The 12,166-nt window shown below is 43.5% G+C and overlaps 1 protein-coding gene across 1 annotated transcript; it reads right to left on the reverse strand.

Moving 5' to 3' along the window:
• Window positions 1-7,836: 7,836 nt before the first annotated feature.
• LOC115539460 (piggyBac transposable element-derived protein 4-like) lies at window positions 7,837-10,133 on the reverse strand. The gene is made up of 2 exons (XM_030350428.1): window positions 9,958-10,133; window positions 7,837-9,532 (listed from the first exon to the last, which is right to left on the reverse strand). Exons 1-2 carry the CDS (start codon window positions 10,044-10,046, stop codon window positions 8,569-8,571), a joined length of 1,053 nt encoding a protein of 350 aa, XP_030206288.1. The 5' UTR covers window positions 10,047-10,133; the 3' UTR covers window positions 7,837-8,568.
• Between the last annotated feature and the right edge of the window lie 2,033 nt (window positions 10,134-12,166).

Genomic DNA, 12,166 nt, shown 5'->3' on the forward strand with positions numbered 1-12,166 from the left:
CTCAATGAACTCAAACCCAACAAGCAGTTATTGCAGTAGTTGTAGTGGCGACTTAAGTGGATATCTTTAATGACTGATATCGCTTCTAAGCAAACTAGACGCATGGGTTTGCCTTCGATTTCTATGAATTCTTCTCATCTTTCTTGACCGAGTTTTGTGTAACTCGATCAATTATTATTATTATTATTATTTTTTATTATGTGCGGGCCTGACTGAGTGAGGATGCGGGCCGCACTGAGTGAGGATGCGGGCCGCATGGGCAACTGGCGAATGCCGCCAGTTGCCCATCCCTGGGCTAGAGGGTCGAGAGGTGGGGCGATGACGTACAAGACTTTTGCGGTTTCGCCATGAAATCGGCTTCGTGTGGACGGGGCCCAATACGGTTCCTGTGCTTCTATGGCTCTTAAAATTGTCCCCGTTTTCTTCCCGTCTATGCGTATGTGACCGTGACGCCCCCATTCTTGCGCTCCTCAGACAGAGCGGGAACACAATTTCAAACATAAACATATTAACCCAATTTGAGTCCTAGGCCTCAAATTGTCCGCCTGGACTTTTTTGCTTATTTTGACTATAAAAAGGCAAGAAAATGACTTGAGTAGTTTATTTTGCCCATTTTTTCAGAATACCTGGAACATTCAATATCTGTCAGTTTTTTACAATTTACTACATGTCATAAATGTGTAATCACAGTTCAAAATGAAGAAAAACACAAAAACTGATCTGGATTTTAGTGTTTTAGTGAGCAAAAAACACTGCAATCATACATGAATAACAGATTTTGCCATTTCATTTGAAAGGTTGAAGAGTTTACAACTATTTACAATAAAATATTTGATTCTTGGTCTCTTCAATTTACAAAAACAAGTCATACTATGGTTACTATATACATTCGTTTTTTGGCCAATTCTCCACTATTTACAATAACAGGCCATAAATAAAAAAATGTGCAAGTTAATTTGAAAGGTTGAAGAGTATAGAACTATTTACAACAAAACATTTCATTCTTGGTCTCATAAATTTACAAAAACTGATTATATTATGGTTAGTATTTACAAACATTTATTGGCTAATTCTATTTACAATTCCACGCCTTGATGGTACTGCCTGAAACAGTTCCTGTCTGGCTGCAGACACAGGCCTACTTGCGTCTTGTGTCCTCCTCTGGCTCCAGGCTTATCTTGGGCAATTCCAGCGTAATGGATGTTACATTCAGAGAGAAATTTCGAAAACTAAGCTTAACATTGACAAGGCATTGATTTGAATTAGAAAATTGAATATACATATTTTAGTTACACTTATTGGGATAAAGATAAGCCTGCAATATGAAATGTTTTGACCCTTTGGTTTTTGAGAGAAGTGACAAAATACCCAGTGTTATGGATGTTACGGAAATGGACAAGCTTTTCGGACTCACTGAACACATGATGAAAACTCTGTGAATTTATCTTTCAAAAACTAACATGTTTGATATCATTTTGTAGGGAAGGGTTTGAGGTACCCAAAAAGCACATTTAGGAAAAAAAATGTTTTCCTGTTAAAAAAAGAATCACAAAACATTGCCGTTATGGATGTTACATTTTTGCGTTATGGATGTTACACGTCTGAAATAGACAAAAACCACAATCATAAATAGGGCTTTACCCACATGTTTAACTTCAGTGGCCCATTTAAAGGGTCAAACCAGTCTGGAGGGCCAAATCTAGTTTAGTTATATTGCTTAGTTTAGGCATATTGCTTGCCTCCAAACCAGCCAATCAGAGAGCACGCAGCCCTCTGCTGGAAACCGCGAACTGTGGACTGTTCAGTTGGTGAAGAAAGTTTTGTAGAGAGCTGCTGGTAAGTGATTGGCTAATGTATGCCTATCTTTTCATTCTTTCCTGCAGAATCACACATCTATCACACACATAACTATCAACCACATACAAATATATACACACACATTATCACACTCTCACACAGGGATTTATTGTTTGGTGTCATTTGGTGATTTTTATTTCTTTTTTTTTACAAGCTAAAAAGCTAGGCCTAAAGCATATTGAATTCATACTACACAGACATATTGACATATTGAAAACATACAATCATATTATAAATGGTAACATCAAAATTCATGGAACAAACAACAAACATACTGAATATTTGTAACATTAATCAGACCAATTCACTCTGCCTGGACTGGTTCGGAGAAATGGTATCTCCCTCTGTTGTCCATGTGAGGACTTAGATGTTTAACGATCTGATCAAAACTAATCCAGGACTTGTCCTCTATTGCAGGGAGCGCGAAGACCAAACCAGACACCTCATTTTTTCGTAGGAACTGAATTTCGGCCCCTGTGTCATCTTTTTGTGTGACCAATCCCACAAACTGCCTGTTTGATCTGTTTGTTCTGAAATTGATGAGTAGACAATCCCCTGTTTTGATGATTTGGGTGGTGGGCGGTGGGTGTCTGGCCTCTTCAATGGCAGAAGTGGACCCTTGGGTAGAGGAGAGAGCTGAGGTTCTGGTGGTTGATGAGAGAACATGCAGGTATGATGTCTCAGCAGTTGAGTACATCCTGTGTTTTATCACTCCCCATGACACAACCTCAACATGATGGACTGCCTGTGTGCCATGAAGGGTGGGCACATCTTTCCACTTGGCCTCCAGCTCCTGTGTGTCTGTGAAGGTCTTAATCTCCTCAGGAGCCACCTCTTCAATGGTGACCTTTGGGCACCTCTGTGCAGCGACTCGGGCAAAATCGGCAGCAGTGTGGACAGTTTCCTGTCGGCTGAGCACAGCCGTGCTGACAGCCCGCTTCACTGTGCCCCCCACACCGTCGACTGCTCCCTTGCCATGGCTCGTGGCAAAAAAGTGCCACTCAACTTGGAGGTTGGGGAACATGTCCTGGAAACTTGATGACAAAAAGGCCCACAGATATTTATTTTTAAACTGGGAGGCAGCGCCGTCACTAAAAATGTGGATCTGCCTCAGGTGGGGATGTTTCTGGCAGATATTTTGAACAGCCCTTACCAGGAATGTTGCCACAGCCTTCTTATCATGGTCCAGGCTGTCACTTACCACCACATATGACAAAGGATCCGCATCAGACCAGGCAACAGAGGTGAAGATGGTCACCTGCTTTTGGTTCCAGTGGGCTAACTGGATCTCATCTTGATATGCTGCAGTGTAATTTTCTGCAAAGTCCACCTGTAGGACCACAGAGTCTCCATCTGCTTGGGCTGTTCTCTTTTTCTCCTCAAACACCGCACTCTGTTTTCGCTTTATGAAGCAGTGCTTCAGAAATTGTGGGGCACTGCTCGTGAGAAGACGGAGTACATCTCCTAGTATTCCAGCCTTCTGGACCTTCGCCTGCACTCCCCCGACCGTCTCCCAGGCACACCAGGTGGTCTTCAGTTGTTTCTCCTCATCTGGTATGTGGTCCACAATACTGCTCTGGAACAGTTGGGCATTCCTGCACTCCTCACAGGTATTCAGCATACACTGTGGGTCATCATTGCTGCACACCACGGAGCTGACAAATTCAGTTGAGCTCTTGAACACTTTGCGAGGAACATGGCACCGCACACATTCCAGGAGCAGAGAGGTGTTCTCGTGGTACCTACACAGACACACATTCCTTGGAGTCTCTGAACAGAGACAGACTTGAGGTGGCCGGAGTTCAGCAAACTTGGATTTGCCGATTACCACGTTAGGATTGTCCTCCTTAAAACAACGGTACGCCTCCATAAGGGACATGGACATGTGCCGTTTTTGGACCCTCTGTTTGACTCCTCCCTCTCTTATGGTCACAGCATCCTTTATCCCTGGGGCCTGTCTGGATATGTCGTCCCTGGAATAATACTCCTTTACTTTATCTTTAGTTGCATCTTGGATTTTGGTGTTTTTTGGGGTGGGTTTCCTGACCAACAAGTTAATTGAAAGGGCCAGATTTTCGATCACTGCTTTCTTCTTTGATGGGCTGTGTGGCAGAGCCTTGACTGTGCGTTTTAATGCCTTCCCAAAAGATTGCCTCGTTTTAAAGGCCCACTATGCAACTTTTTTAGCCAAAATTACATTAAGTATGCAGGTTGAGAGTTATGCTGATGGTTCTGCATCCATTTCTGGGTCGATTGGTGGGTGTGTCATTTACCCATGTCGCCTCTCCAGTGAAAAAGCGCATATGCAACTTGATCTGTTCGGACCGACACAATCCGGATGTGACGCAGCGGAAGTATCCTCGAAAATGTAGTCAGATTGTAGTTTCGAAAATGCTTTACGGCACAGACACACACCCAAACATGGCACCGGCTAGATATAAACAGCCAGTTGCGAGGCAATTGTTGCATTCATCATGGATCAATCGACTAATGGTACGGCCACACCAACCGCGTTACTAACGAGCCTAACCTGACGCTTGATCATTGTGTGTCACAAAAATGGTTCAACGCGCCTGTGGCTGCGCTAGAGTCCGAGGTAGGAAACCCAAACGCCGCCGTGTTTGGGTGCATGATAGAGTTTAGATCGGGTTGGATTAAATAATCTCGGATATAAATAACGATCTCATCTCATCTCATCGTCATCCGTTTATCCCGGGTCGGGTCGCGGGGGGAGCAGCTCAAGCAGGGGGCTCCAGACTTCCCTTTCCCGGGCCACATTGACCAGCTCTGACGGGGGGATCCCGAGGCGTTCCCAGGCCAGTGTTGAGATATAATCTCTCCACCTAGTCCTGGGTCTTCCCCGAGGTCTCCTCCCCAATGGACGTGCCTGAAACACCTCCAAAGGAAGGCGCCCAGTGGGCATCCTTGCCAGATGCCCGAACCACCTCAGCTGACTCCTTTCTAAGTAAAGGAGCAGCGGCTCTAATCCGAGTTCCTCACGGATGACTGAGCTTCTCACCCTATCCCGCGACGCCAGCCACCCTTCTGAGAAAACTCATCTCGGCCGCTTTTACCCGCGATCTCGTCCTTTCGGTCATCACCCAACCCTCATGACCATAGGTGAGGATAGGAACGAAGATCGACCGGTAGATCGAGAGCTTTGCCTTGCGGCTCAGCTCTCTTTTCGTAACAACGGTGCGGTAAAGCGAACGCAATACCGCCCCCGCTGCTCTGATTCTCCGGCCAATCTCACGCTCCATAGTACCCTCACTCGCGAACAAGACCCCGAGGTACTTGAACTCCTTCACTTGGGCTAAGGACTCATAAATAACGATAATCGGGTTAAATAACTTCACATGGTGTGTCTGGTGTGTTTCCAGCATTCGTAGTGTTGATCAGGAGAGAAATAGTCCGCCAAGACGTTGAGGTTGCTTAGCAACCAGAGACTCTGTCCATGCAAGTGAACGGAGCGTTCACTCTTCGTCATAACTATCAAACCGAACATCCTTCACATTCACCGAGCGAACATTATGAAAGTAAAATGCACATTTCTCGCTAAAAATGTTTCCATAAACGCGTTTAATGGCGTAACTATGTTACTATTTCCACCCAGAATAAAGAAAGATGACGGCCGTATGCTTCTGTGCAAGGGTCACTACAGTAACGAATTGCTTTACGGCACAGACCCCCAAACACGGAACCGGCTCGATATAAACAAGTAACTAAGGGATTGTTATATTCATCATAGATCAGCCGACTAAAAAGAGACGGAGAAACCCAATGTCGGAGGAACAGAAGAGAAAAGGGAGACTGACCGACAGAGAGGCCAGACACGAGTAAACGTTGGGCAAGCTTTTCAGGAATAGCGTGAACTGAAAGAAAAAGAAGACTGCAAATCAGACGCCGACTCGGCCGTGTTGCTTTTGAAATTGAAAGTACCCTTGGGTGAACTTTGTCTTCGTGGTATTCTTGATTCTGATAGTCTCTGTACAAATGTGTTTGCTCAACCATTTAGTTGTGAGCCCTGTAAAAATTGTTTTCTCGACCGTTTTGTTGTGAGCCCTGTATGTTTCTAGCTTGCTTGCAACCATATAAACACCTTTGTTTCCATGGGTGTTTTGCTGTTCGTCTGTCCCCCAGATACAGACTGAATCCCCGAATCCAGGTTCTTGTTTATTTCGATTATCATGTTGGCCAAACCTCTTACACTGATTGCTCTGTTCAACCTAAGATAAAACAATTATAACCTAGGGTATAAATTCTCCCCGTGAACTATAAAAAAGGATGGATTTATGTTTATTGCAATGCAAATACACCCTTTTAAAAATGTATAACCTTGCCTACACTTTATGAACATCTACTTCGGACATGGCTCCACGCATTCGCCGGCTTCTTTGAAAACAAATGCACATGGCTCGCGTAGAAGTGCATGGGGAAGGGACGTCAACGAGTTGTTACGACAGTGTTGTGAAATATCTACTACGAAGCTGTAGGCGGCGCTGTGTAGAGAAATGTGCGTGCCAAAACCAAGAAAACAGCGAAGATATTCCCGAAGTTGCATAGTGGGCCTTTAAAAGGCTGCACAGACTGACTGACTTCCTGAGCATTACTTTTGAGAAGACGCCATTTTCTTACTCTCTCCCTTCCTAACGCCCGAACTCTTTCTGCCTCCTCATTTGACTGAGTGTTCTTTTTCTTTTCTCTCTCCTTCCTTTTCCTCTCTTTCTCTTTTGCTTTAAAAGCTTCATCATACTTTTTCCTCTCCCTGAATGCCCTCTGGCGTTCTGCATCTGTTTTGCCCATGCTGAAATTAAATAAAATAGGCTATGTTTAGTATGCACTGTTTTCATATTTAGCACTTTGAGATTTGTATAATGAAAAGTGCAATACAAATAAAATGTATTGTTATTATTATTATTATATTTATTTACAAACTGGGTGGGTCACTTTCACTGACAGCTCATATTCCTTTTATTTCTATATGAAACTGCACTAAATTACCTGCCTACCTTTCAGTGTCTCTGAGTAAGTCTGTGTTAAACTGAGTCTGTGTAGACGCGCAGCTGTCAGGAGGATTCACTGCAGGGAGAAAGACGCACTTTGATTGACAGTTGATGCTTTAAGCGCAGCAGATCGAGATCTTTTCTATGAACTAATCTTTACTCTATGAACTAACTAGCAGGCAAGCCTGTATTGGTAATAGTCAAGAGGATTCAGCACTTATACAGTATGGTTAAAGTTACTACACTAGCTGATGGTGCCTGATCTTTCACTCATATCAAGCTAAAGTTAACACGGTAACATTTCATTAGCTAACGTTAGCCAGCCAGAAGTTAGCAGGGAAAAGTAAAATTACAGCCAAGGCTATATTACTTAAAATGTAGGCTACCCCAGCTTCTCATACTAAATGACTGTCTCATTTACTCTAATACTGATCGATTACATTACATAGTAGACATGGTAGACTACAAAGTATACGTCACCTTTTTGGATGCAACTGACTGGTCGTAAATCACCTCAGCTGTAACAGCTGTCAAATGTAGGCTAATGCGCGAGTACAGAATGTGCGAGTCGAGATGAGAGATGGAACATGATCTGTCAAACGTGAGTAATTGATAGAGAGGTTGTCACTGTGTGTGTGTGTGATTGGCGCAGATTGTGGACAGGTCAGCTGCAGGATTTTCATTCATAACGAGCATTTGACTCGTATTACAAAATATTACTTGTCAAAAGTGCTTTATCCGCACCGGATACTCGCGGGCCCTTTTAAACAGCGAGCAAGAAGAGAAATACTATCGTGAGATAGTATTCATGTGATACAGTTCATTTTTCTCATGTCGGCAGCCGATCCCTGCAAATTGCTCATTCAGGATGATAGTAGGCTAAACTTACACTACACAGCGAGCCACAAGAGCAGTAGCCTATTAACAGTGGGGTGTAACCATTAATGTGATAGTGTTATTAACGTGCACACATGCGACTGGGGTTCGACTCTATAAAGTGACGTCCGTCACGGTAGCGTCCGTGACGCTCGGAAATAATACAAAAAATAAGACCAGGATGACAATTGTTGCTAATATGTCATCTTTATAAAAGTTAGCTTTGCTTGGAAAGTTTGGCTGACATTGCTTTCAAAATGCATGTTTTATGACAACTTTTCCTAAAAAACGTTATGGACGTTACATGAGTTGTCCCATAAACAGGCATCATAACAGCACGTTCCACCAGCCAATGGAAAGACACATAGTACATAACTGATTTACATATTGACACAACAGCCCTTTCTGATGAAAAGTCAGGTTAGAAGACATCCGTAGGTGATTTTTCTATGTTGCCATACTGCCCATTCAGAAAGTCATACAATTTTGTTCACTGAAAAATAAATGTTTACAGTATTGCGTCTCCTCATTGTAGTGAGAAAAACATGTATTTGCATGAATATTGTGATCAGATGTATTTTGTACTTCAAAATATAGACCTTGATGATACATTTTAAATAGGTTTTGTTATTAATGTGGCTACTTTATTTTTTCATGGTGAGGTTGACATTTGCATGGAATTGACCTCTTGCTGTAGATGTTGCAAAGTTTCCTGACGTTGGTCAGATGAACAAGTAGTCCTTTGTTAGGAATAATTCTATTGAAACAAAATGTATTCTCTTCACTTCCATTTTATCCATATGATCACCCATCACTAGGAGCAGATTGCACATTACCTGTATGTCCCACAAGCTCCGAATCCCTCCTGGCTCAGGTGTCGGTAGAGGAGGGGACTTGTGTAAAAGTTGTTGGTGTACACAATATAACCTGACCCCAGGTATCCTCTATCCATCAGTCCGTCAACAAGATCGAAGGAGAGCCCCTTCCCTGTGGCCGTCTTGGACTTGCCTGTGTAGAGCTTGAAGTCGAAAGTGTAGCCGTTTGCTGCAGCAAGCACGAAGAACTTCAGGCCCCACTTCGTAGGCTTTGCCTTCATGTACTGCTTGATACCAAGCCTGGCCTTGGTCCCAACCATCCTCTCATCAACTGCAATGTGCTGCCTTGGTTGGTAAATTGACTTGCAGTTGATCTGGATCATCTCCATAAGCGGTCTGACACGGTGGAGGTGATCATAATCATCAGTGCCTTTTTTGGCGTCATTTTCTTCGCTTTGAGCTGGGTCACTCATGTGAATATTCCCTAACACTGCCCTAAATCGGTCTCGGGTCATGGCGGTGGCGGGGAAAGGGACACTAAATATACTCTGGATTCTCCAGAAATCTCGTATCTTAGGCAGGTCCAGCACTGACATGTACAGCAACATGCCAATGAATTTTGTCATCTCCTCCGGCTGGATTTCTTTCCAGAGGAACCTTCTCCCTTTCTCTAGGTTTTTGGCGGCATACTTATTGGTGTTTTGACACAGGAGAAGCAAAACCGCAGCATCAAAAAAATGAGAGAAAATTTCACCTGGTGGTGGGTTTCCCATACTTAGAGGGGGTTGGACACCTGGGGTGCGTTGGGGGTTGAATCTCAGCTTTTGAGGGACTCCATAATCTGGCTCAGCCTCCGTCTTCCACCTTTCTTGGTGCTGTGGTGAGCGGCTTCGGTCTCTACTAGTGCCAGCATCACCTCCAGCCCCATTGCTCCTCCCTGAACGTCCCTGAATGACACTGGGGGACTCCTCCTCCACCACACTGTAAAATAAAAACAAGGCATCATACACTGTACAACCATATAAATATAAATAAGACTTGGTAATGTTACACTATTCTAAAAAAATCACCAAACAAACAACGAATACGCATAGTTATGTATTGGGCATACGTTTGATTCAAACGTATGCCTAATACATAACTATGCGGTTTGATTTGATCTGATTGGGATCCCCATTAGCAACACACTGGAGTGAGAGCTAAACCTTAGATAGTATATTTATATGTTTATAAACTATCTATCTATCTAACCCAGTAGCCTGAAAACTACCTTCATGAGTGTTACATATTGTATACCATATATTATATACCATATTCATTCATTAGTAACAGTTTGAACTAGAGATAAATCAGTCACTCACAAAAAATATCCCCAAATAGCACCTTTACCTTTTTTTTAACTTTACCTTTCTTCACAAGAAGTCTCTTCTTCCTCAAAGTCGTCTGTGAACCTCAAAGGTGGTCTAATAACTCGGGAAGGTCTTCCTGTTGTCATTTTGTTCAAAATATTTCGCTAGATGCAGCTGTTTAGTCAGTTTGTATTAGCTCTACTTCTCCGCTCTGTTGTCTGTGTCTCTCGCTGTGCGTGTATTCGCTGGAAACAAAGGGGCGTCTTCGCGGGCTTCCGCGAGAGGCGGGAGTGAAATTACCGTAAGGACACCATGTTGGCACTAGTGCAAACTCTCAGCTTTCAGAAACCATTGAATTTTTTCCGATAGTGCAAAAACTGACGTCATTACGGTAATCCAAAGAGACGTGTCTCTTTGGATTACGTGTCGTCGACGCTACATTCGGACTCAAAGGGGAGGAAAGTCACTCAGTGTGGGTGGAGTCGAGCACTGCGTCTTCATTTGAAATGGGAGGAGAGACTGATGTTGAAGGAGATGGAGCAAATAAAACATCCAAGCCACCAGTAAGAAAAAAAAGATTTACAAGTTACAATCCTGACTGGGCGAAACTTTCTGAGTTTGAATGGGTACGGCCGACCCAGGGAGACCATTTTTCAGCCACGTGCGTTTTGTGTCCGGCGAAAATCTCAGTAAAATATGAAGGGAAAAACGCATTGGAAATCCACGCAAAAACAAAAAAACATCAAGTTGTGCTATCAAACAAACAAAAACACGCAGCCATTGCAACTTTTATGACCAAAAAAGCCTCACCAGAAGAAGACAAGATTGCAGCGGCAGAGCTTTGTAGTGTTTACCTTGGAGTGAAACACGGCCACAGCTACTTATCAACGGATTGCGGCAATAAAGTGAGTGCGAAGATCTTTAATGATTCTTCTATTGCCACAAAAATGTCATGTGGAAGAACAAAAAGTGACTCTTTAGTTCAGAATGTCCTAGCTTCTTACAGCCAGGAGCATTTAGCCACAGAACTGCAAAAGGCACCATATTTTTCTGTGTGTTCTGACGCATCAAACTCGGGCAACGCAAAACTGTATCCATATACTGTATAGTATTTCCACAGAGAACAGGGCGTTCAATATGGGCTGTTGGAATTTTATGAAGCCCCCCATGAAGCTAGGTGTGCTATCTATGAGCAAATTGTGGATATCACAGAAAAAAATGCTCTGCGTGTAAATCAGATTAGCGCATATGGAGCTGATAATGCATCTGTGAATTTTGGCAAGCATAACTCAGTTTTCCAAAAATTGAAAGAAGTCAATCCACACATCATGAAGGGAAATTGCAAATGTCACTTGATCCACAACACCCTGAAAAACGCAAACAGATTTTTCAGTGCTACAGGTTATGATGCTGAAGCTATTGTCTTAAAAATCCACAGCGAATTCTCATGCTCAGCCAAAAGAGCAGATTCTCTGAAGGAGTTTTGCGAGTTTACTTCAGTACAGTATAAAGAAATACTTAGGCATGTTCCAACCCGTTGGCTATCTCTTTTGCCTGCAATTCAGCGGATCTTGGAGTGTTGGCCTGCCTTGAAGTGCTACTTTTTGTCATTGGGAATTGCAGCATTCTTCAAGGAAAGTGGTCGAATCCGGATATCTTTTTAAGTTACTTTATTTGTTACTTTATACTATGGAGCAAAAGGAGAGGAAGCGTGTCTTACACGTGTGAGAGAAATAACGTGAGCTACTTCGAGCCACGGGCAAAAGCCCATGTCTCTCCGCGGCTGTACCTAAGATCTCTGTCGTCTTCACTTCGGATCACCCGCTAGAGGCCGTCAAGTGGGCGTGGCCTATGTAGTGGGTGTGGCCGGGGTGACGTAATGGCTCCGCCCCTGTCTAAAGGTGCTGCCATCTGCGGCTACAGTAGTTATTTCAGCTTAAGTGTTCGATCCTGCTTCCTAGTGGCTATGTGAGGGTAATGCAGCTTGTGTGTTTGAATCTGCTTCCTAGAGGCTATGTGGAGGCAGCTTATGTTCTTAAAATACGTAACAGAAAGAAGGACTGTCCTGACATTATTTGGAGGGTTATTTGCAAAAGTGCTGCTGATGCTGCCGCCGACAGCAGCGATGAGGATGAGGTGACAGTGTTTGAGTGTGTCCTGCTGTTCCTTCACAATATCATGCAAGAGTTTCACTGCGCCATTCTGAAGTTGGAAAATGAGAGTGCTACTCTACTTGACATTCTGGAAGTAATGAGTCGACTGCGCA

This window comes from Gadus morhua, chromosome 1 (genome assembly GCF_902167405.1).
Source record: "Gadus morhua chromosome 1, gadMor3.0, whole genome shotgun sequence".
Taxonomy (NCBI): domain Eukaryota; kingdom Metazoa; phylum Chordata; class Actinopteri; order Gadiformes; family Gadidae; genus Gadus; species Gadus morhua.